At 36.4% G+C, this 27,169-nt stretch overlaps 1 protein-coding gene and 1 long non-coding RNA gene across 7 annotated transcripts in view; one reads left to right on the top strand and one right to left on the bottom strand.

Annotated features, from left to right (window-relative positions):
* The window catches only part of LOC103479207 (uncharacterized), a 71,402-nt gene that overhangs the window by 2,016 nt on the left and 42,217 nt on the right, over positions 1-27,169 (top strand). Inside the window, exons 2-3 of one of the 6 annotated variants that reach the window (XM_017309993.1) lie at positions 6,271-6,363; positions 6,789-6,893. The exons of 4 other annotated variants lie outside the window; for them this stretch is intronic. In XM_017309993.1, the coding sequence (XP_017165482.1) occupies positions 6,858-6,893 (36 nt within the window). In that variant the 5' untranslated portion in view covers positions 6,271-6,363; positions 6,789-6,857. Of the gene's footprint in view, positions 1-6,270; positions 6,364-6,788; positions 6,894-9,334; positions 10,935-27,169 lie in introns of those variants that run through there. One more of the 6 variants, XM_008433508.2, reaches the window with a different exon arrangement.
* LOC103479206 (uncharacterized) overlaps positions 23,835-27,169 on the bottom strand; it is a 12,023-nt gene continuing 8,688 nt past the window's right edge. The window contains exons 2-3 of the long non-coding RNA XR_535915.2: positions 24,025-24,164; positions 23,835-23,871 (exon numbers count right to left, since the gene is read on the bottom strand). This is a non-coding gene — a long non-coding RNA (uncharacterized LOC103479206). The remainder of the gene's footprint in view (positions 23,872-24,024; positions 24,165-27,169) is intronic.

The raw sequence follows: 27,169 nt of genomic DNA, 5'->3' as shown, positions 1-27,169 counted from the left end.
AAATTCAAATCACCAATTAATTCACCAGTCAACATGTTTTTTTCTTCAAAGTCAAGTTAGCAAATTATACCTATTTTCTAAAGTTATTCAACACAACAGATTTTAAAATCCATACTGAATGTATAATAAAATATATTTTGTAACATTCTGTGAACAGGTATGAAAAACACATGGCTGCAAAACTCATAAAAGAGCTGATGAAAAATAACATTCATCGGTTTTTTGCAGTTAAATGGCAACATACATTACAGTCCAGTAGTCATCAACCAAAGTACAAGATATTATATATTGATGCCCCATACCTCTATGAAAGCAGCTGCTCATGTTTGACCACCATTACCAGTTGACACATTTCACACGGATGCATCAATGAAGTCATGAGACAGATTGATGTATCTATTTGTGGAAGGACAGTTTTTGTTTATGATTTCCATCAAATTCAGATCTCTCACTTTTACACATCAATCTTTAGTCTTGGTATATTTTCACAAATTTTTCACAAGTTTTTTTTGAAACTATAAGCAATTCCCTTGCAGATTTTATTTGATTTATTTTAGAGATATGTACAGCGTTGTAAAACTGTAAATATCGGACACACTACATGTTTATAGGTTTTAGATCAGTCCTGCAAATTTTAGATATTTCCTACATAGTTGAATTAAATGCCAAACCTGCCTCATTAATATGGAAGACAGATGTGCCGAAGTAGAAGAGATGTCGAAAAATTAAAGGACACCATGAGCCCTGGAAGAATGGAGTTTGAGATGACTATTACATCTTCAAATTAATTCATACAAATTAAACAGAAATCTCAGATTTCAAATGATAATTTCACATTCAATATAGAAATAACTGATCAATATTTTTGGTTCCATTGGCAGCAGCATGACTATAGTTAAAGACCTAAAAATGTCAATACTTTCTGACAGAAAATTTAAAAATATTCAAGAACAGATGACAAAAAAACTTCTTGACATCTTTATATCTGGAAAAGATTAAAAAGCTATGTCAAAGGCTTTGAGACTCCAGTGGACCATGGTAAAATTCTTTGTCCATAAAAGATAAAACATGGAACAGTGGTGTCTCATCCCAGAACATCACTCCCCTACCAGATTTACGCCGAGAGCACATCAACAACCAATCCAGGAGGTCACAGAAGAATTCAGAATTTCATTTATAGCTTTGCAGACCTAAGTTAAGATCAACATACCATGATTTAACAATTCAGAACTAAACCAGACAAAATTACATGGGACAGTTAAGTTACAAGGCTTAAATTACTGCTGACCCATCCATCCGTTTTCTTACACCCTTGTCCCTTAGTGGGGTCGGGAAGGGTGCTGGTGAGAGGTGGGTACACCCTGAACAGGTTGCCAGTCTGTCACAGGGCAACACATAGGGAGAATTTGGAGAGACCAATTAACCTGACAGTTCACAGGTATGACCCCAGGCCGGGAAACAAACCCAGAACCTTCTTGCTGCAAGGCAACAGCTCTACTCACTGTGCCACTGTGCAGCCTTATTACTGCTGACCCAAAGGAACATAAAGACCTGTCTCACATTTACTGAAGAACATCTTGACCTCCAAGACTTCTAGGAAAATACTCTCTGGACTATTACTTCTGTTGTCCAACTAACACCCATTTCAGGAAAAGAACATCATACCTAGAATCAAACATGGTAGTGATAGTGAGATGGACTGGGCCTGCTTTACTGTTCCAAGATCTGGATGACTTGGTGTCATCCAGGTCATGGTAGCAGGATTTTACTCTCAGGCAAAGCTCAGACGAACTAGGGCAGGGGTGTCAAACTCCATTACTCAAGGGCCGCTGTCCTGCAGTTTTTAGATGTGCCACAAGGTACAAAACACTGGAATGAAATTGCTTAATTACCTCCTTCTTGTGTAGATAAGTTCTTCAGCACCTTGCTAATGACCTAATTATTCTATTCAGGTGTGGTGCATCAGAGGCACATCCAAAAGTTGCAGGGCAGTGGCCCTTGAGGACTGGAGTTTGACACCTGTGAACTAGGGTCATTCAATAGGACATTTCCTCCACTGATTTGGCTTAAAAAGCAAACCAAACTGCTCACAGTAACAACAAAACAAAAAACCACCACAGGTGTGTCATGTTAGTCTTATTCACAACCCGTAAAATAAAGTGTTACCGAAAAGTGAGCCAAATGTCATTTACTGTGATGTTATAGACATATTGCCAGTTATTACATTTTGTGGAAGTTATCACAGCCTCAGTTAACACTAGCAGTTATTATGTTGAGAGGACAATTACTTTTTCACATAGGGCCAGAGTGTTTTGTTAGGCAATAATAAATAAAATCCCCATTTAAAAACAGCACTTTGTATTGCTAAGATTATTTGTCTGATATTAAAATTAATTTGATCATCAGAAAGACTTAGTTTTGACAAAGAATAAAATACAAAATCTGTATGTTTTTTTTAAACTTATTATTACTCTTATTTTATTATTATACATGTTTTTTTTCTTTTCATCAACTTATTTCATTATCATTTTTAAACAGCACTTTGGTGCAGTTTTTAACCTGTTTTTAAAGTGTTACATAAATAAATTTGACATTGGCATTGACACTGGATATAACGAAACAGAGTCATTTGACTTCTTATTTTTCCTTTGATGTCAGTATTGCCAAAACCTGAGAGATGTTGAACAAGATGACTTGGGTAGAAAATATATTGAGTTGAGTGGAAAATATTCCTGAGTGTCTTCACCAACTTTACTGCATGTTATCAGAAACAATAATCCTTTTCCAATTCAGGATCTAATTCATTCTGGCACTTCTCCTTCTCAATTTCTAAGAGTATCCTTCAACCTTTCCAAGCTACCTAAGCTCTCTTTTTTTTATTGTTTTAATTATATTATAGTGTAGCGTCCCAGTTGAAAAGATGGTCTCTTTAACTGATGGTTCACGTTTCTTTATTCAACAGCCTTTGTACATGATCACACTACAAACATACAAATAAAATACCACTAGTAACCGTTAGTGGTTCTAACCTTTTACCTTAACCTATAAATCTTACTTTATGTAATATCATTAAATTTACAATACATGTATTTAATTAACTATAACATTTCTATATTACATATGAACTAAAACGTATTCCAACTGTTTCAACTGTTCGACAGTTAATCAAATATTAACACCATTTCATGTCAAAACATAAACATCACGCTCAATAAATACAATTCACTCATCAAAACACCCACCTTGTTCCCTCATCAACCAAGCGCTAGTTAATGGATTGTCTGGACCTTAATTGGACTATTCCTTAGTTATCTCACCTCAACCGTGACTCGTATGCTTGCTCACTCTCTGCACTATGTCCAAAACAGCCAACCGTCAGTTATCGTCAGAAGTTTGTGTAGATCGCCTAGCAACCTTGACCCCCCAAAGCCCCCTTTAAATCAAAACATCGGTCAAAAGGGAACAAACGACTCCCGGCCAAATGAGAAAACAACATTAAAGAAAAAAAACAACAACAAAAAAAACAACAAATATACAGGTCCTTCTCAAAAAATTAGCATATTGTGATAAAGTTAATTATTTTCCATAATGTAATGATAAAAATTTAACTGTCATATATTTTAGATTCATTGCACACCAACTGAAATATTTCAGGTCTTTTATTGTTTTAATACTGATGATTTTTGCAAACAGCTCATGAAAACCCAAAATCCCTGTCTCAAAAAAATCGCATATCATGAAAAGGTTCTCTGAACGAGCAGTTAACCTCATCATCTGAATCAACAAAGTAACTCTAAACATCTGCAAAAGATTCCTGAGGCTTTTAAAAACTCCCAGCCTGGTTAATTACTCAACCGCAATTATGGGTAAGACTGCCGACCTGACTACTGTCCAGAAGGTCATCATTGACGCCCTACAAGCAAGAGGGTAAAACACAGAAAGAAATTTCTGAACGAATAGGCTGTTCCCAGAGTATTGTATCAAGGCACCTCATTGGGAAGTCTGTGGGAAGGAAAAAGTGTGGCAGAAAACACTGCACAACGAGAAGAGGTGACCGGACCCTGAGGAAGATTGTGGAGAAGGGCCRATTCCAGACCTTGGGGGACCTGTGGAAGCAGTGGACTGAGTCWGGAGTAGAAACATCCAGAGCCACCGTGCACAGGCGTGTGCAGGAAATGGGCTACAGGTGCTGCATTCCCCAGGTCAAGCCACTTTTGAACCGGAAACAGCGGCAGAAGCATCTGACCTGGGCTACAGAGAAGCAGCACTGGACTGTTGCTCAGTGGTCCAAAGTACTTTTTTCGGATGAAAGCAAATTTTGCATGTCATTCGGAAATCAAGGTGCCAGAGTCTGGAGGAARACTGGGGAGAAGGAAATGCCAAAATGCCAGAAGTCCAGTGTCAAGTACTCACAGTCAGTGATGGTCTGGGCAACGATGTCAGCTGCTGGTGTTGGTCCACTTTGTTCCATCAAGGGCAGGGTCAATGCAGMAGCTATCAGGAGATTTTGGAGCCCTTCATGCTTCCTTCTGCTGAAAAACTTTATGGAGATGAAGATTTAATTTTTCAGCACCAACTGGCACCTGCTCACAGTGCCAAAACCACTGGTATTACTGACCATGGTATTACTGTGCTCAATTGGCCTGCCAACTCTCCTGCCAACCCCATAGAGAATCTGTGGGATATTGTGAAGAGAAAGTTGAGGGATGCAAGATCCAACACTCTGGATGAGCTTAAGGCTGCTATCGAAGCATCCTGGGCTCCATAACACCTCAGMAGTGCCACAGGCTGATTGCCTCCATGCCACGTGGCATTGAAGGCTGCAAAAGGATTCCTGACCAAGTATTGAGTGCATAACTGAACATAATTATTTGAAGGTTGACTTTATTGGTATTAAAACACTTTTCTTTTATTGGTCGGATGAAATATGCAAATTTTTTGAGACGGGCATTTTGGGTTTTCATGAGCTGTACGCCAAAAACATCAGTATTAAAACAATAAAAGACCTGAAATATTTCAGTTGGTGTGCAATGAATCTAAAATATATGACAGTTTAATTTTTATCATTACATTATGGAAAATAATGAACTTTATCACAATATGCTAATTTTTAGAGAAGGACCCGTATAATAAATATGTATCAATAAAGTCATTTACATATAGTATACAGTCAATTGGCGATTAGGGCAACAAATTTCTGTTACAAATTGTACACAAAACATGGAGCAGGTTTAATTACATTTAATTTTTGGTGGGAAAATAATTACAATATAATTTTGTCAGGATCTTGGATTGCTTCAGTTGGTTTTGGGTTTTGTTAATTTGTGTGTTCCTTAGTTCCTTTTTGTTGACTAGATCAGCCATGTTTCTGTTTTACTTGGGTTTAATCCTTACTTGGTGATTTTAATTTATGTTTTATTATTTTTCTTATGTTTAGTCATTCTTTAAATATTAGGTTCATTTCCTAGTCCTCACTGCGTCTTCCCTTAACCCCGTGTCACTTCGTCTCTCTCTCTCTCTCTCTCTCCTCAATCTGCTTTCTGCTCTCTCCCCTCCCACCTGCAACCCATCAGGTCATCAGCCCAGGTCTTTTGTTCCAACATCCTCCTCACAGAATTTAAACCCTTCTCCTGCTCACACTTCCTGTTGGTTCCTCCTGTTAAACCCTTTTATCTCTCTGTTGACTCCCTGCTGGTTTTGCTCCTGCATCCCTGTTTTTGTTCTTCTCTGGCTCCCTTGTTCACTGTGGTTTTTGTAAGTTGTTTTTTTGTAATTTTTCCATAAAAATATTCTTCATTAACAAGCTGCCTCTGCTCCTCTGCATTTGTATCCTTCAACATAACATGACAAATTATTTCATTTACCCACAAACGTTGCTGCGGTCAATCTTATACCGTGCCTATTCACCCCCTAGATTGTTTTACCCTTTTTATTGCTTCTACAATTCAATCATGATAAACTTTGAAATCTACTTGTCTAAAGCTGTAGGAGAAATTTGCTCAGATATGTGTAAAAGAGAGGGTGAAAGGAGCAGTGTCAAAACAACCTTAATAGAGTCAATTTCAACACTGAGCCAGGGAGCATATGGTCCCATCCAGCACAGAGTTAAAGTTAAATTGCTCTCAAGTGTCAACTTTTCAGAGTTGATTCTACTCTAATTAGAATTAAATGGAGGTACAGAGTACGCTTGATTAACAACCACTCTATGGAATACTGAGGGAATACTTTCAGTCTATGGAGATAAATGACACCTGCGTTGTTGCTTTTCAGGTGTTATTCTAATTAACTTAAAATAGTGTAAGATGACAAGACGAGTCTGCAGTTTGATGCCATCGGCCCTTCTGACCAACATCAGCAGGCAAGGCAAGTGAAGTGTTTTGCCCAGGGACACAAACACAAGGGCAAGAGGAGCAGCAAACTCCTACCACAGGCCACTGTCATCCCCTGAATAACATGTTATATCTGTGCTAAGCTTACTTCTGTGCTAAACTTAATACATTGATAAGATATATATTTTATCTAAAATATTTTATGTTAAGTTTTAGTTGTTTATCTGAGAAGTAGTTAGAGTAAATATTTTAACCTATTTTCAATAAATGTATATGTTGAATAGATGTTGAATAGATGTTTAGTAAAATAATTACATCATATTGTTTACAGTCAGTTTGGAATTTATAGTAACACTGGCTTAAGGCATTATATAAATTCAATCTGGAGATACTCAGACGGAGAAAGACTAATTAAAAGGGTTTATTGACATGCATGAATTAAAGTTCTTTGACCCTCAGGCCCCGGCTGAGGACATCGAGCTGTGAATTGCAATAAGCTCGGATGAGCATTCCCGATGCTGATTTGGAATGTCATCCCCCGGGGCCCGTACACTGGTGGGAGAGGTCAGTGAAGGATGGGTGCCTAAAGAGCTAGAATAATGGAGGTAGACAAGGGGCAGAGGTGGGTTGAGCGCAGCTGGAAAGCGGAAGATGCTATGGATGGAGGCACTTTACAGCAGTAGCTTGGTCGGTGATTGGCCGTGACGTGGTTTGGTCCGGCGTTGATAGGTCGATGGCAATGAGCAAGACACACCAATTGGATGATGCAGGTGAGACTAGAGTCTTCCAGTTAAATTTGCGCCAAGGCTTCATCTCTGAAAGTGCATTTTATTTAACACTTGACAAGTTACAGTGTAACGAGTAAATTTAAAAAATCCATTTTAACTCAGAATTTTTACACAAACACTGCATATTTTATGCTCACTGTTGTTGAATTGACTCTGCAGAGTTCACATGCTCTGAAACTGCTTATTTGACATTTGGGATTTACTCTGTGGCTTTTGTTAAGGAAGAATTATTTATATAATTAAATTTAGCAAAAAAACAAAAAAATCTGGCTCTGGTTCTTCCTGTTGATCCCGGGTTCTCTCGCGACCGCATGTGAGGACAGAATCACAACAATGCGTGTTGATGTCACAGAATTACAGAATTTAATCCAATCAGAAGAAAGTATAAAAAAGAACAGGAAACTGGAGAAACAGATACATACATTGTTACCTGAGACAAGAAAACAAAGAAATATCAAGGACGTCCTTGGAGAAAGAGCTGGTGCAGAAGTAAAACTAAAATCAGCTTTTTTCTGAATTATTTCCCTTGTGCACACACTTTTATACTTGTAGGCGTGTTTTCCTCTTTAATGTATTCAAATAAGGCGTATCTCTGCTTGACCAATTGGAAGGCATCTCTGGCCCTTTTTGAATTTAGAAAGTCCCTGCGATTTGTTCACAAGATCAAACACCAGTTCCTCCTTTTGTTAAATGTGAAAGCAGACTTTCCGAACTCCAGCTGGTCTATGGCTTTCACAGATCAGTGTGAAACGCTGGAACTTTCTACTGATTGTTTCCCAGACAGACAAAGAGCAGATCAGAGATCTAGGCAAACAATCTGCTTTAACTACAGGTAAAATAGTGCCGGATAGTGTTTATTTTCTTAACACTATCCGGCTCTACAGCCATCTGGGCAAAGAGAAACAGATGATGGAACCTCACAGGTAGCTGTGAACTACTGGTTTCTCTCCTGCTCTGCCAGGAACAAATCTTTAACACTGTATTTTAATTCAATTAAAAGTTATCTCCAGAAACCCATTTGTTCTTCTGCACTCAGCATCTCCAAAGTTTAGTCCTGATATCAAACAAAAGCAGTAGATAATATCAACAGAAAATAATGGAGTACAATTCCTGTTTCTAACCTAATATAATATTCCTAATATAACCTAATATAATATAATAAGACATTCATTCACCATAAACCTAAGTATTTTCTAATACTAAACAAAACATTTTCATTTGATTCTAATATAGTCAGAAATAATACAATTTCAAATACATTCATCATTGACTAAGTTAATTCTGAAACTAGATAATACAATTTTTAGTCAGAACATGCTATTGATAACTAAGAAAAGTATCTTACAAATTAAATGTTAGTGATTTAAACATTTCACACCATCCTAGATGTCCATGGAAGGCTTCTGATCTCCTGTGAGCTGGCCAAGTTCCTGTTTCCCAAGATCATTTAAATGATAGTGTCGTCTGGTTCCCTGCATATGTTAATTTACGGCCTCCTGTCTTTTGTGATAAAACCACAGGAGTCCAGGCCGAAGTTCTCCTGCAGATTTCTCTGTTTCAATACCCAGCAATAGTTTGTTTCAAATCACTAACAGAAACCTATTCAAAAAAGTTTAAACTATATTAAACACTAAAAATAATCATTTTTCCTCAACACTTTGATCCAAAATAGCTTGCTGGGTTTAGACCATGGTTCCAAGAGACTTTGTTGTAGGTCTTGGCAAGATAAACATGTGTACCAAGTTTCATAATTGTAGGTACATTTTTAAAACATTTCCATAGGGCACTGTAGAAATTAGGCCATGTCCACCAAATTTTGGACTTGATAAAGATCTATCATAGTGAGTTTGGCACAACTTGGCTTGAATCTGTGGAATCTAGAGGCAAACGGATGGCAACATTGTTTGATAAAGCTAATTTCGGTTATATCTTAGCTAGTATTATGTGCAACACAAATGCTTTTAAGTTCAGTTGATAATATTTTTCACCCAGAATATGCAGATGGCTATATTCTGGTCTTTTTGCAGACGTTGTTTGAGGGTAAGGTGCCTCAGCTGTTTTTTTGTTTTTTTTGTCGCACATATATGTATTGGGGCTGTCAACATTAACGGCTACCAGTAATTTATCATAATGTTGATTTTTACAACAAAATGTCATGGAGTCTTGACAAAAGTTCAGTCTGGAAGACACTCTAGTCGCACCTGCCTCCCTCTCTGCAACCTGGACCTATCAGTGCCGGTCCAAGCCTCGCTCCAGCCAATCATCGTTTGGGCTCCAGTTCAAAGTGCTTTTCACTTATGTAGACTAATGTTTATGGTATATGTGTTGTTTTTGTATAGTTAGTTGCCATAAAAAAAATTACAGTTCTGAACTGTTAAAGTGACAGATGCCAAAATATTATATCGTAATGCCTCACACAGTACGGCCATTTTTGCTACAATAAAACCACATTTTAGGAAATACAGTAAAATACCGCCAGCTGTTGTTGCCATGATTTTACCGTATTTCAGCCAATACTGTAAAATAATAGCAGTTTTGTCTGCAAGTATTTTACCATAGTTTTGCAAATATGGTAATTTTACCATATTTGCAAAACTGTGGTAAAATATGGTAAAATACTAGTATTTACTAGCATTTTACCATATTTGCAATTTTACTGTATTTTAGCAAATGTAGTAAAATACTGGCAGTTTTATTGCCAGAATTTTGCCATATAAAGACGGTAAAGTTCTGACAACCACAGCTGCCAGTATTTTACCTTAAATCATAGCAGGTTTTTTTTACAGTGTGGCAACCATAGCTTGTGGTATTTTACCGTATTTTTACTGAATACGGTATTTCCATATTTTATTAAATATGGTAAAATACTGGGAGTTGTGGTTGCCAGGACTTTACTATATTTATACAGTAAAATTCTGGCAACCACAGTTGTTGGTATAGATGATTAGAGACGTTTTTTTGTTTGTTTTTTTACAGTGTAGAGATGAGATCACAGAAATATAAAATGGAAACAGAAAGAGGCTAGAGAAATAAGTAGGGTGAAAATACTGAGGAAAATGGAGAAAGTTATCTGTAAATAAATAAATTTTGTAAAAATGTATTTACACAAAAAATGTATAGAAGGGTAATAAGTAAGGGAGCGACTCAAGTGTAGGGAAAAAGTGAAGCTGTCATAATTGGTGCTGGTGCTGGTGGCTCATGACAGAAGCAGACAAAAGGAAGTTGCAAAAATACAACAAAAATCTGTAGAAAATATAATTGATAAAGCTTTGGTCACATAAGTTCTTTATGCCAACAAATGTAATTTTAATTTTGAATTTGGTGGTCTATTGCTTTGATAATACCAATTTTTTAAGCCAAGGTTATATTTCTGTTTTTCTTGACTTTGGCAGTTCCTACAGCCTTCCATGTAACATAAATCGTAGTTGAGGGAGGGCTAAAATGTTTTATTTCTACATCCTACTTGTTGAAAAAGTTAACTGGAGGGTGGTAATGCGGGATGTAGTGCATCGGTGAGAGAGAAAACGAGGACAGAGAGAGATACAATAGCCTGTCAATAGAGATTGATCTTTTCTGCTCTAATTCACCTGCAGTGGAAGAGCATACGTCGATACATCCTCTCTCTCTGTTCTCTCTGTACCTATCTCCATCTCGCATAAACACGCGTCGTGGCCGTGAGTTTCATATGCGTTCCACCTCGCGCCAGCGAGTGACCGCCTGGCTACTCGCGCTGCCGTTGGGAAGAGGGAGAAACGAATGCGCGCGCCGTGGCCGTCTGGAAATGATTTCGTTTTGGCTGCTTTGCTGGAAGCTGCTGGTAGGTAGATACAGAAACCCACGAAGCACATGAAGTTGGTGAGGACAAACCGTGGTAATGACTTCTGTGCCATTTCTGTGTGCAGGGACAGAATTAGTGGTAGGCTATTTTGAGAATAATGCACGAGGAAGGTTCTTACCTTACTGCATAATCAAAAGCATGGTTTTCTTGGCTTGTGTACTCGTGTGTTATGAGCTGGTCCCGAATTTCCGACACGCTCTTACGTAACAGCCTTGGTGGACCCCTGGTGGCCGCAGTAGGTCACGCTTCATCGGTAATATCAGCTGCCATGCCATTGCATGCTGTGCTCATCCAAAGCTCCGGTGGAAGATAAATTAGCAAAATAATGTCCCAAAAAATACGTATCTTTCAGGAACAGATAAAATAAAAAGAAAAAAAAGCCAAAGCCAAGATACATGTATATTCGCATGTTCATTGGTAATTTAATGTTTATAGAAAAGATTTGTGAAGCTGCTAATAGAAAATTAGCTCGATAGTGACATTGAAAAATTTACTTCAACAGTCGATCATTTATGCTACCTACCGTCTTTGTATTTGTGTGAAACTGAAACCTTTTAATGTTTACTTTTAATGTTCACTCACAAATAAATACATTTGCTGCATTTCTTAGAAGGGATTTTAAAAATGTTTTTTTTCTTTTCTGTATGGTTTGGAATTATTGTAGGGAAGTGATAAGAATACCTCCTTCATGGAAAACAAGGAGCCCCTCTGAAACCTAAATTTTTAATTTTTAATTTTAATTACATATAATTAAAATAGTTTTTATTTTATTTTATTTGGAGTCATTAAATAAATAGCCAGGTGTTGGTTAAATTCCCAAAACAAATCTGAAAAATAAACAGATAATTTCAGCAATAGAGGTCTCTACCAAGTCATGAAGAAGAGAGAGGATTAGAATGAGAGAATATGTATTTGGGAATTTTGCTGTGCCCCAAATTCCAACTTTAAATAAAGACAATTTCTTCATCAAATCAGATCAGCAGATCATTGTTGTTCAAAATGGCTGCTAGAAATGACATTCTAAGAAAATAGTTTCGAAGCCATGTAAGATTATTCCTTTGCCAGTTCATTTTAAATAATGCATCACAATGGCTCAGGCTTAAAGAAAAATTGCTTAATCATATATTCTGTGTAGCGCCTCTTATTCTGATTTTTGGCTATTTTGGGACACTTTCGTGCATCCATGTTTCTAATTTAAGATAAAAAAAACACCTTCATGCAGGTTAAGAACATCATTCAGGATGTCAGCTCATTTACTTTAGAAGTGAATGGGTAAAATTCAGTTCAGAATAATAATGTTACATGAGATTTTTCTCATAATTGTGACCTCACTAAGAGGAAAATTACTTTAACAGCTTGTCCTCTTCTGCATCTATACTTAGTGTTACCATAGCAACTTGTTCCATCTGTCATCAGCACATGACTGGAAACACAGACCATAATAATCTGGATACCCACTCACTGCTAATGTGGCGCTGCCATGGCAACAATAGAAAGGCTTTAGTTTATAGGTCACGAGGGCTGTTTTAATCTGCTTGCGTATTGATATACGCAGAGCAAGAAACATTCACTTACATTCTGTAAGTGAATGTTTCTGTGTGAACATGGCCCATTATGCAGCATCATTAAGGAAGTAGAGTGTATCCAGACAGTTTTTAAAAAATGTCAGCAGCTGGCCAGTATCTCTAGAAGAACTTGAGATTCAGCATAAAAATGCACCACTTGCTCTCATTCTGTTAAAACTTATTTTTTTAAATAGCTTTATTTGTTGAGCTCTGTTTAGTCTTGAAGAAATAGAATTATAAATCATGGAACTAGTTTTTATCAACTAAGGCAGTTGTTTCTCAACCTTTTTTGGGCCAGCACCCCCCTATCCATTATCTAGATCCCTTATCAGGGGTGATAAGGGATCCCTCCTTCAAAGAAGATGTAGGATACTTGCACTGAATATTATTTTATGATTAAAATGCTATCATTATTGTTGCTATCTTTATTTTTATTGCTGTTTGTATTTATCATCAAAAATCCTTATAAGAAAAACACATTACAAAATTATTAATTTCCTAAAGAATAAAAAAGCCATGTGAACAGAAATTACAAGTGTCTAAGAAAAATTCAACAGACATTCAACTTAAAATCAGTTGGCCTATTAGTAGCCATTGAAAGTGAATTTTTTTTCTGTGCCGGTTTTTTTTTAATGTTAGTTGCTAAATCTTGCACAAACTGGTCAGATAAAAGATTTAAAACAACTCTTCTCTTCAGTGTTTCTGTTAGGTTCTAGTGCAGTTTTGTGCTGCCTTCAGGAGAATGGGACATCAGAGTATCATCCATAAAATTTCATCCACATGACATTTACTGTGCAAACCAGTGCTTCTAGTGGAAAAACAAAACTTCCAAATGCCAAAAAATTTTCAATAGACATGTTTATTGATTTGTAGATTAATAGTTTTACTGTACAGAAATTACAAATTACAAAGCTGGCTCTTAATCAAATCCTAATGACTCAAATTGAACATGTCATGGAATCACTTAACAGCATCATGACATTAAAACCGTCATGAAAAATATTGACAAAATAAATATATAGAATAAAATCTTAAGTGATAAGTTCCTTTTAATGAATGACTGTGAATGAGCTATTATAGTCTGTAAAATATATTTTTTCTTAGTACTAGATGTGGTCTCAACAAACCCATGGCACTTCAACAATATTATCTTACCTTTTACCTGAAAATGGTGTCTGTTAATTCTTGCCACACAGTCCTCTGTATTAATTATTGCTCAAAAGACCTTGCCATACCATTTATTCCTCTGTATCCAGAGTTTCTTAGTTAATTCTTGCATTTTGTTCTGCATGCATTTTCATTTAGTTTCCTTTGATTACAGTAGTATTATCCTCTCTTGGTTTATTGTCATGTCTTGAGTTTCATCTGACCTGCCCTCAAATAAGCTTTTGATTTTTCACTGTTCGACATCGGATTCCCTGCTTTTATGCCCTGATTCACATCTAGTTTTTTGCTGTGTTCTATATTCTGGTTCTCCTGTTTCTGAGTGTTGTGCAACGTGCGTGTTTTTTTCTACCCCCTACGGTGTGGCTCTGTCAGGGAGCATATCGATAGGGAAACGCAGACTGACGTAAACCTTTTACAATAACGGAAAAAATCCCAATATAAGTGAGATTTAAAAGTGCTGGTATCACCACTGCATAACGGACCATTTATAGCATCAACGTTGACACTATAAAATGAACCCTCTCTATCACGGTATCACCCACATAAGGATTTCTTTATTTAAATGGGTTTCTTTTTCTGAGGGATACACAGCAAGGTGATTGTTGTATTTACATGTTTATCAAAGAGATATTCCGTTGTCCTTCCATGGAAGCATGCAGTATCCAGACGAACATTAAAATACTTTTCAATATAAGTTGATGCTTTAACACTATACAGCACTGTCACAACATATATGTACAAAACCCCTCAATAAAACATATTATATTTGCGTCACACTAGACAAGTGTGACCTGACCAGTGAATCACAGAAAACCATTAGCTGGTGTAATGCTGAACTGATGCGGTGAAGCTACCAGTAGCAGGACTGCTGAGCTACGCCAAGAAGCTAACAAACACTGAAGAGAAGAAGAACTTCCATCGATAGTTACAAGCCAAACATGTTTTAATGTTACACACCTCAGTTTTTAGCAAGTAGTTCAAAGTCTAATTGTTGTGCATATGTTATGTGCTTCGGGCACATCTTTCTGTTAATACTTTTGGGGTTTTGTTTTTTTTAACTTTTTGGGACATGGGATCTGAGGGCCTTTGACGCCATTTTCTTCACAGAAAATCAGAAGAATCTGAACTAAGAAAATCAACGTGAAGAGAATAAGAATAAAATATTTTGTTAAACCTTCATCTGTTTGTCTCGTGTCCTCAAATATGTTGTGCATTTGGTGGACGTAACAGCATACAAGGTGTAAAATTCACCTTCGAGCAAACCTCCCAAAAGAATCGCAGCGCCCCCCCTTTTGTAAATATTTCTGCCAACGCCCCCTGCCATCCTCTGAATGCCCCTGTTGAGAAGCTAAACTAAGGGAAAGTATTGTGTAAAAATCTATTCCATTAGCTACCATGGCCTACTAATTTTTTCAACATATTGCTTCAGTTCAGGTTGTTGAGGGTCTGCACACCTCTCTTAGATAATGTTGAGGAAAAATGACTATTTTCAGTATTTAACACAGTTTAAACCTTTTAGAACGAAATTCTTAATCTTGAACAGGTTTGTGTGAGTGATTTAAAACCCGAAGAACTATTGCTGGGTTAAGCATTTAAAGTACAAAGGAGAATAGAGATCTGCAAGAATTTCGGCTCAGACCCCTGGGGTCTTATCATTAAAGACAGGAGGTCATAAATTAACATATGCAGGAAGGTGGAGAACAGTATCACTTGAATTACTCTGAGAAAGGGAACTTTGGTCGGTTCACGTAACCAGGATGAGAAGTCTTCCAAAACTAACATCTGACATGGTGAAAAAACTGAATATAACATAAAATGTTTTAAATCACTAACATTTAATTTGCAAGACATTTTTCTTAGTTATTAATAACATGTTTTGACTGAAAATTCTATTATCTTGTTTTAGAATTAATTTAGTCAATGATGAATGTATTTGAAGTTGTATTATTTCTGACTATATTAAAATCACAGGAAAATGTTTTGTTTAGTATTAGAAAGTACTTAGGTTTATGGTGAATGAATGTCTTAATTCTTATTTGTTTCTAATTCCTAATTAGAAACAGGAATTGTACTTCATTATTTTCTGTTTATTATCTATTGCTTTTGGTTTGATATCAGGACTAAACTTTGGAGATGCTGAGTGCAGAAGAATAAATTGGGTTTTTGCAGAACTTTTCATTGAATTAAAATACAGAATTAAATGTTTGTTCCTGGCAGAGCAGAAGAGAAACCAGAATTTCACAGCTACCTGTGAGGTTTCTGCATTTGTTTCTCTTTGCCCAGATGGCTGTAGAGCCACAGGAGGCCGGATAGTGTTAAGAAAATAAATTTAAAATAAGTTAGTTTTAGAATTTATCATGACTTGATTGAAATACCATAATTATAGTTTTAAAATTTATAACATATTCTGACCTATTGATCTTTATTTTACTGTAGTTAAAGCAGATGGTTTGYCAAGATCTCCGATCTGCTCTTTGTCTGTCGGGGAAACAATCAGTAGGAAGTTCTAGCTTTTCACACTGATCTGTGAAAACCATAAACCACCATGAATTCGGAGAGTCTGTTTCTACCTTATTTAACAAAAGGTGTTTGATCTTGTGAACAAGTTGCGGGACTTTTTCTAAATTTAAAAGGGCCAGAGATGCCTTCCAATTGGTCAASTAGAGATACGCCTTATTTGAATACATTAAAGAGGAAAACACACCTACAGGTATAAAAGTTTGTGCACAAGGGAAACWATTTAGAAAAAAGCTGATTTATTTTACTTCTGCACCAGCTCTTTCTCCAAGGACGTCTGTGATGGACCGAGTTAAAACAGGAGGAGTCACAGGATATCAATTAGAAAAATAGGGTTTTTTATTTTAACCCAACGATTATAAAATGACAAAGATAAACTGAGCTCATAAAAGAGGTCAAATAAACAAAACTGAACTCAGGCAAAAATGTAAACAAACTGGCTGCACAAACAAACATAACTGACCTAACAAAGAAATGACACACAGGGGTTTATATACTGGCTGATCAGACCAATTAAGACACAATAGGGGYAACTAAACAGAATACAATTACAAACACAAAAACAAATAACAGTACAGCTAAGTTTGGCTAAACTAAAGACTCTCAAAATGAAAATCAAAAATATTAAAGTTTAAATACTAATATTTACTTAAATACAAAACTTATCTAAACAAAGAAACTACAAATTTCCCCTGCCAGCAGGAACTAGTGGTGTAGTCCAATCAGCATTYAAGCCTGCTGAGCCCTGGCCCCCATCTTTTGTCTGGYCACTCCAAGGCAGGCAAGTACCGGCAAAACACAAACAAAAGGTCAGTCTCAAGCAAACAAATTAAACTTAAGTTGATATAAATACACATGCTAACTAAATGTGCGCGCCAACATGAAGAACAAATGTATCCAAATCAACTAATAAATGTTTTACTGAAACTAAAGTGTTGTGTTTGAATGAAAAACAAATTGTGCATAAAAGAGTTACCGACTTCAGAGTGTGGCCATGGATTTGGCCATCACAACGTCCTTGATATTTCTTTGTCTTCTTGTCTCAGGTAACAATGTTTGTATCTGTGTTTCTTCAGTTTCTTGTACTATCTTATACTTTCTTCTGATTGGATTAAATTCTGTAATTCTGTGACGTCAACACGCATTGTTGTGTTTTTGTCCCCACACGTGGCCACGCGAGCGAACCCAGGATCAAAAGGAAGAATCAGAGCCAGAGTTTTGCTAAATTTAATTGTAATATAAAAATTCTTCCTTAACAATAACTATCCTCCTTTTTAGGCCACTAGATCTGCTGCTATATCTGCCCAGGTGAAAAAAGTATAGTTTAGTTTATTTCAAACATACTTACATTTGTGAAAGTACATTTTAAGCATATTAAGTATTAAGTGTACTATCTATAAATATATCTGAAGTATACTAAAAGTATACTTGTACCAATTTCAAAATTAGAACTTTAAACACACTTAAACATAATTGTACCGGAATACACTTTTAATAAATATATTAAATAAAAATATACTTTAAGTGAACAAAATATATATTTGCCCAAGTGTAGATATGCACTTGCTCAAATATATTTAAAATATATTTTGTGTATATTTTAAAATATATGCTCAAAATAGAATTTTTTTTAAATTCACTTAACACTACTTTAAATTATTAATTTCAATATGTTTTAAATTACATCTCAGTGTAAATTTTAGGCTAATAAAGTATGCCTTTTTAAAATTTTCTTTATTTAACCAGGTGAACCCCGTTGAGATCCAGACCTCATTTTCAAGAGGGACCTGGGCAGAAGTCTGCAACACGCAGCAACCTGATTACAAAATAAAACTAATTAATACATATGCAGAGGTATGTCTTTTAGGCACCTATAAAGTACTCTTCATGTAATTTTTAGGCATACTTTTTAAGTATCTAACAAGAATGCCTTTTTAGGTGCCTTAATAATCTTACTATTTTTGTTAAAATTGCAAAGAATAAAAAAATTATAATCATGATGTAATGTTTAAGAAAGTACCTAACCCAATCCATTTTCAGATGTATGATGTAAGATCAACAATAGGATTGGCTCAAGTTCACACTTCAGACCAAATGGTGACGGTATTGCACACTTTCAATTAAAAAAAAAAAACCCATAAAGAGTAGAAAAAACTTGAACGTAGGGAAGATCATAGACATAATAAGAGTAGACCCCGCATTTGGCTGTTCCGGCGCAGGAAATACGGAGGCCATCTTGGAGCGGTCGTCCCTCATACTTTGCTCAACCAAAACAGCAGATGCGTCAGCACTGAGGGATATTGTTGTTCAGATCGATGGACTAATAATGTGAGGGCTCGACAGACAACATTTCAACAAGTAAGATGGACATATTATTGTGTATATTTTGTGATTAGAATATTACTTTACTGTATTTATGTCCACCGGCAAGATACCAGCTAATATTAGGTACAGTGCTTGGTGCAATACCGGGGTTCAGCCCCGCTATGAAGGCTAACTGAGATTCGGTAAATCTAAAAAATTTATTATTCTCTAACATTGACTTAGATTAAATGACACAAGAGCCTACATTAGAAATGAAACAATGTAACTTATATTATAAAACTTGTGTTATCACATTCATCATCAAAGTTTACACTGGTGGTAAAGACTATTATTTTATATGTAATTCTTTCACTCTGTCAAAAGTAAGATCGCTCCCAAATCTTCTGTTTTTGTTTTGAAGGTTTCCTAAAGACACAATGTGAGGAAGAAGAGGGAGATATATTTAAAGAGACGGATTCACTGCAGCATGGATGAATCTTGCATCGGATTTTGGACTCAATCTCAGCTGCTGAATCACTCTGAAGCTAGAACTTGTCGGCTGGAAAACATATACATATATCCAGGGGTGAAAGTAGTTTTAAATTCTTGGGGGTATTATGACACAAAAGTGTTTATATATATACACACACGCTGGGAAAGCGTACATGGAACTAGGCCTGTCGCGATAAACAATAAATCAATTAATCGCACGATAAATTAAACTTATCGACCTCATTTTAATTATCGGCTTTATCGTCTCTTCCTGCCTTTTTTCTTTCTATTGATGACACTGAATGAAAAAAGGCTCAACTCTGGTGCTCTCCACTGACCCTCCCTTCTTCATTTCCTTAGTGTAAGGTCCAGCGCACACGACACAAGTTGTCGGCCGATTGTTGTCCCATTTTCTAAACCTGAGAGACACATTAGCCGACAGAAATCCTAGGTATAACGGTTAGATCGGGTTCGATCAGGTTTGATCGTGCCGTGTGATATCCAGCCACATGGGCACAAAATAATGGCTACAAGCCCAGTTAACCAATTTTAAAACCAGGCATTAATCAATGCTTTACTAGAATCTACCTGTCATGCATGTGGCTAGAGTCAGCATAAAGTCCTGACTGAATGAAAAATCATTATAACCTATTTATGTCACATTAACGAAGAACAGCTGAAAACTTACCGGGTTTATCAACTGCGGTAGCAATTTGGCTCCAAYTMMTCCCCTTGTCATTTCTATATTCTTTGCACGAAATGTTGAATAAACATTAATGCTGTTTCCACATATCATCTCCGATGTCCGCTGGACTTCGTGGCCGTGTCAGTTGTTTGGGATTCCCCTCTAATTTCCCCTCAGAAAGTGCGGAGGAGAATCCACGCTTTCTGATTGGCTACCTGTCACATTCCGCGTTAAGCTCCCAGTTGGGTTAAACCCATGATTTAGATTGGAGGGGCCACGACGACCTACCGTAACACACCATACACTGCAGGATGATTGGTTACGAAATCACTAGCGAGAATCTTAGATCGGCCAACTATCTAAGATTATCTTAAGGGGAAAATAGGGGCAAAAAATCGTGCAGTGTGATTGTTCACACTACACGACTACTTAATGCAATAGCATTAGGTAGTCGGATGTGCCCATCTTCTCTATTTAAATCTAGTGATTACTGTAGGGCAATATAGTATACAGACTTTATTATCTGCACTCTTTTGGTTGAATGCAGTATTTATTTCCACTTTGGCTTTATGTTGTTTAGTTTTTATTCATGTACGTTTTTTGTTAATGGAGACTGAGAATCCATTTTATTTTTGTTTTTGGTTGTATTGTTTATTTAGTTTATCAGTTCCAGTGTTGTGTTCTTTTGAAATTAAAGTGCATCCATCTATGGCAGGAAATCCCAAGCCTTATTAGTCATTTCCATTAAATCAGTATCAAAAGGTACTGAAACAATATCGTTTATCGCAATAATTTTTTAGACAATTAATAGTCCAGCAAAATTTGTTATCGTGACAGTCCTACATGGAACTACATACCCAAGTGGCGGGCATAGTGTACAGGAACATCTGTGCAGCTCAGAGGATGAAAAAAAGACCACCCACGGAGGGTGAGAAGGGATATATATATATATATATTTCCTTCAGGCCACTGACTGCCAAGTTAACACATTGAGATGCCATGAAACCTAAATTCTGAACATCATGGCATGGAGTGCATCCCAGTTTTCCATGGCTGGCGCCTCCTCATCCTGACTCTTACCCTGACAGGAGAAACCACAGAGCTCTGTTAAGTTAAAAGCTCATCTTCTGAAGTTGGGATATTTTTCCTCCAACAGGTTCCAGAGGAATCACCTCAAACCAGATGTTGGACTGGATTTTATTTCAATGTCATTTGTGAATGTTAGAGCCTCATTTTCAGCAGTAGAGCTATAAAGGTTGAAAAAGGTTATTTTGGAGAAAATCTCATCAATATTGGGGTGCTGTGGTGGTGCAGGGGCAAAGCACAACCCATGTATTGAGGCCTTAGTCCTCATGCCGGTGGTCACAGTTTCGATTCCCAGCCTAGTGACATTTGCCACATGTCTTCCCCCTCTCTCACAACCCTCTTTCTTGTCAAACTACTTTCAAATAAAGACCACTAGAGCCAACAAAAATAATAATAAAAAAATCTCATCAACATCAATATTTTCATAGGGAAAAAAAATTGTTTGACAGCGGAAAAGCCTCTCAGACTCTGAGATCAAAGCGAGATGCCAGAGAGCAATAAAACTGTTTTTTAACTAATATTAGTTAATATTAGACAATTAATTTAATTTCACATAATTATCCGGGTAGAAGCCATGTTTGTTAAATACTTAAACAACCTGAACAGGTGATCAACTCTAAACCACTCGCACCTTTTTATTCTCAGTCTCTCTCAGTCATTGAAGCACACCCGTTGCTGTGGCAACCGCCTGCGCTCCGCAAGCCTAGCAGAGATTAGTTTAAAAACATAGCATTCAGTCCATTACGATATTAGCTTTTCAGGCTTGATATTTATTTTGTGATTATTAAGAAGCACTTTCACGAACACAGCGGTAGTTGATTAGTTAATTTTAAACTACTACTCTGCTAGTTATTTTGGTAATGGAACCGAAACACACAGATTTGCGCAACACCTTGTTGAAACAATAATCACTGAGGTTATTATTGTTGTTGGGTCATTAATTTGAACAAGTTTTGTTAATGTTTTGTTGTTGTTCTTTAATAAAGTTACAAGCATTTTAAGCGAACCAGAGGACGTGCTGGTCTCAGCGTCCTGGCGGCGTTCAGTTTATCACCTAATGCCGAGATCGACTAAAAACCTTACGCAATCGACGTATTGCAGCCCTGCTCTAGTAAAGCTCGTCTTAAAACCCATCTATTTTACTTGGCTTTCAACACCAGCGGGATCTAGTTTTAAATTGTATGTTTTTGTTTTTAAACTGTAAGTTATTATTATTTTTGTTTTTTTTATTATGTTGTGTTTTAATGTACAGCACTTTGTATCAGCTGTGGTTGTTTTAAAGTGCTTTATAAATATAGTTGGTTTGATTTGGTTTGGTTTAAAGCACTAAGAGTTCAGAAACAATATGGAATGGGGAAAAGCTATTAACTGATTAAGTCGTGTTTTAGATTGTTCTTGAAAAACTAATCAGTCACAGCTAATTAGTGGGTGAACTCACGGCTGCACAGTGAACCCATTGATTTTTTTTACACTCTATTGCAGTACCTGCAAGAGAGTATATATATATACATACATACACATACATATAAACATGTATCCAATATATATTATTCAGTATTAATCATTATTTGTGTCATTATTAACCATTGTTTGTGTTGGTATAGTTATATAAATATGTATTGATATTACTAAATAATTTATTAAATAAATTATGAACGGCTCTGTGCTTTGTAATATGCTCATCATACATAAATATCAGAATATTCCATTCCTATACTATTGTTATAGGCACTACCCAAGTAAAAAAAAAAGTATGCTTTAGTATACTAAATTTTAACATACTTTAGCATACTTTGATTGACGTACTTAAACTGTACTATTTTGGAACAACTAATTTTGTACTTAGTGTACTTCACCATACTTTTTTGTAACAACTTCAAGTTGTACTTAGTATACTTAAAGTATACTTTTAAATGTATTTCAAATATACTACTAATATATTAGTAATGTATTTAAATTACACTTAATTTTTATTTTTGATTTACTGCTATTGCTAATAAAGTACAAATTTAATTACTCATTACATGCATAACTACACTACAGTACTTATTGTTTTAGTCTACAATTACATGGAAAGATTAATTACACAAGATGCCCAAGGTAATTCAAATATTTTGTTTTATTACCGACATTTTAAAATTGTCCAATTTTACTCACAACTTTATGAACGTTACATAGATGATCAGTTTACACATCTAAAGTGAACACAATAAACATAAAAATTTAAGTGTCACAATAAAAAATGGCATTGAGGATCAACGACAGAACATTCCCATTCACTGCACCTTACAGAAACCTACAAAAAAGAACAATAGAGCAATTAAACATAGAAAGTATTTGTATTTAAAGAGAACAGAAAAATGGCAAATAAAAAAATAATACTTACAATTTTAAGACGTTTTGTACTCGCTGTGTATGTGACATTATTAGAACTGATGATGATTGGGACTGGATGCCTGGGGTGGAAAAACATTTCTGGGTGTTGTAACGCTTTAGGTTGTGTTTAAGGGAGGAGAGGAGGCAGTAGACTCGATTGGACTGTTAGGAACTCACAACCTCACTGGTACTGAGAATTCCCCAGTGTTGTCCTTTAATAAAACACTCTTCACCAACCTTACAAGCCCGGTTGAACTGCTGCTATACATTCACACATGAAATAAGCAGAGTCCAAAGCATGTCCGTCTCAGTCCAGGTACTGTAACAACTTGTAACGACTGTTACTGTATCCAACTGTAGCAGGTTTCTAAGACGTTCTCTAAAAAAAAAAAATAGCGAAGCATACATGACGTCATCTGAGATACTAGAATGTCTTAGAGATACTACACAATTACGACTGTTACAGTGTCTTCTTTGCCTGTTTATGTTAGAAGTAGAAAACAATTGTCAGCAATATCATAGAGTCAGTTGATGTTGACATTAACTATGAAGCTGTTTTAAGTGTGGACTTAAGGAGACAAACTATCTTAAAATCTTTCCATTCATAATCTGAACACGCTGATCCTTGCAGGGTGGTGAGGGGGGCTGGAGGTGCCCATCTCCAGCAGCCATCAGATGAGAGGCGGGGTTCACCCTGGACAGGTCACCAGTCCATCACAGGGCCCTGGAAGTCAACAACAAATAAAAAGAATGAAAGATAAATTAACAAGGGGAAAAATTCTGTCCAGTTATCTTTAAATCAAATTATGTTTATTAAGCACTTGGTGTTTTTGTTGTTGAAAATGTAGCTAGCTCCTCATTGAAACAACAAACTTACATCATAAAGACGATGTGGAGGTTCATCTTCAGAGCTGGTTGGTGATGTGGTGGAGTCAGAGTCTCTTCTGAGACAGAACGTCTTTAGGTTTTCTAACACCCGTTTTCTCTGGTTCCCTCTTTCATCTTCATTTGCTTAGACTGCAAACATATGTTGAAGATAAAAACATTGATGAACGAGTTAGAATAGCGGTTCTCAACGTGGGCGGTACCGCCCCCCAGGGGGCGTTCAGAGGACGGCARGGGGCGCTGGCGGACATTTTTACAAAAGGGGGGCGCTGGGATGCCTTTGGGGGGCGTTTGGTCGAAGGTAAACTTTACACCTTAAATGCACAACAATGCCAGTTTAGCCTTTGAGCAACTTGGTAAAACTGTATTGTGTAACATTAAACCATGCTTGGCTGCAACTGTATCGATGGCTAACAAACAGCTTCTGAAGCTAACAAACAGAAGCTTCTTGGCGCAGCTCTGTTCTCCTGCTACTGGTAGCTAAAATCACGATACCCTCACTGTGTATCCCTGTGAAAAATGAACCCATTTGAATAAAGAAATCCTTCCATGGGTGATACCAAATAGAGAGCGTTCATTTTATAGCGTTAACACCGGTGGTGTAATTGGTCCGGTATGAAACGGGGGTGATAGAACAACACAGCACTTTTAAATTTTAATAATGAGAATGCAGAAATTGTTTCTGTTGTTTTAAAAGGTTTATGTCAGTCTGCCTTTTCCCCATCGATACTCTTCCCGACCATCCCTGCACCTTAGGGGCTTAAAAAAAAGACGTGCACATTGCGCAAAACTCTGAAACAGGAGAAGCGGGACATAAAATGGAGTGACGAACTAGATGTGAATTATGGCATAAAAACAGAGAATCTGTCGCTACACAGTGAAAAAATCAACACATGATGTGAAACACATCATGACGATTAGGAGGCGCAGCAGGTGATGAGTGAAAATTACTGGTGGTCAATAAACGATAAAATAAATCTAGCAACATGAAAGAAACTAAAGTGGACATAGCAATAAACCAAGAGAGGACAATACTAATCAAAAGAAAATAAATGGAAATGAATGAAGAACAAAATGCAAGAATAAACTAAGAAACTAAAGTAAATACAGAGAAATAAACTGGTATGGCAAGTCGTTTTGAGCAATAATTAATACAGAGGACTGTATGGCAAGAATAAACAGACACTATTTCCAGATAAAAGGCAAAATAATATTGTTAAAATGTCATGAGTTTGTTGAAACCACATCTAGTACTGAGAATAAATATATCTTACAGACCATAACAGTAAAGAATTGATCACTTATTTATGTTTTTAATTAGATTTGATATATTTATTTCTTCAATATTATTTTTCATGTCAGTGTTAATGTCATGAGGCTGATGACTCTATAACACTTTGAATTTGACTCATTAGGATTTGATTAAGAACCAGATTTGTTCTTTGTAATTTCTGTCCAGTAAAACTATTAATCTATAAATAGACAGTAGACAATAGACAGGTCTATATAAAGATATAATCCATGTTTCTGTCTCATATTTGTATGGCATTAAAAGGATCTGGAACTTTTGTTTTTCCACTGAAAGCTCTGGTTTGCACAATAAATGCCATGTGGGTGAAGTTTTATGAATGATACTCTCATGTCCCATTCTCCTGAAGGCAGCACAGAGCTGCACCACCAGAAACTGACAAACACTGAAGAGAAGAAGAGCTATGATTAATGTAGTTACAGTTCTATCCATGTTTTWATGTTGCAGAGCTCAGTCGTTTTGCAAATAGTTCAAAGTTTAAACTGGCATGTTGTACATCTTTTATCTGGTCATTTTGTGGAATAATTAACAACTAGAAAATGGCACAAAATAAGAATATTTTTTCCACTCTGATTGGCTGCTATTAGGCCTACCAATTTTAACTTGAATGTTCCTTGCATTTTTCGTAGACGCCTGTGAAAATAATTTCTAATCCCATTACTTTTTTGTTCTCTGGGAAATTATTTTTGATGATAAATACAGAATCAAGCATAAAAATAAAAACATCTACAATAGTGATAGTAATATTAACTAGAAAATTCCTGCAGAAATTTTAAAGGGGCATGCTAAAGTGTGCCCGTCGGCTTTGACGCATCGTTGTTAAAAATTAGCATTAATGCTAAAGAAAGCTGCAATGTAGTCAATAACCTGTGGAGAGGCAGAATCATGTTGAATAAGCTGTACTTGTACCATTCATAATGTTAAAATTAATTCATGAGCTAAAATTAGCCAAAAATGCTAATGTTAGCCTAAATGCTGGCAGTAGCATGTGGGGCAACGGAACCATGTTTTTTTAATTTTACTTGCTCCATTCAGTATTGTCTAAATAAGGACAAAATTAGCTAATAGCTAACTGTAGGTAAAAGGCTAATGCTAGTGCACTAGTCAAGGCAGTAAAATGCTAATGTTTGTGCTAATGATAATGAACTGCCTTGCGCAGCATACAGGAATTACAGAATCCTTTTTGACTGGCGTGATATATATATATATATAGAAGTTTGATTGCTTTTACAAACAAACTTCTTAAATCCATCTGTTAATATTTTGCCTAAGCATCTTTTTAGATGCAACAGAGATGTGCAGAAACAGTAACATTGACATTGAGTTACATCCTGAGAATAAAAAAAGATAGAAAAGGCAAGTATTATTGCACCGCCTACAGCGGTGCACTAACAATAGAGGAATATGCAGACTTTTATTTTGAAACTTTCAGTAACCTTTATTTTAACTACCGCACCAATTGAATGCGTAACAGTAGTTTGTTTAAACAAGTCACATAAGGGACTTCCGGCCGGAACATCGTTAAGATGGCTGCTCATTAGAGAGGCTCCCCAGATAACCGGATAAATTATTGAATTACCCCCATTCAACTGAGCAATATTACCTTACGAAAACCAATTAGAGGGGGTAAGACGACAACGAAGCCCAACGACAATAAGTAGAAGGGGGAAGACAAAAAAATTCAACGAACAGGTACAACTAACGTATCGTAGCTTCTAAGCTAGGAGGACGGAATGGCTAGCCTCGAAATCTTATTAGAAGAACTGAGAGGGTTCCGTCAGGAAACTAAGGAACAACTCTCGACTATTAAAGAGGAAATACGAAAAGC

Source organism: Poecilia reticulata, linkage group LG17 (assembly GCF_000633615.1).
Source record: "Poecilia reticulata strain Guanapo linkage group LG17, Guppy_female_1.0+MT, whole genome shotgun sequence".
Taxonomy (NCBI): domain Eukaryota; kingdom Metazoa; phylum Chordata; class Actinopteri; order Cyprinodontiformes; family Poeciliidae; genus Poecilia; species Poecilia reticulata.
This window is presented reverse-complemented; position numbering and strand designations above follow the sequence as displayed.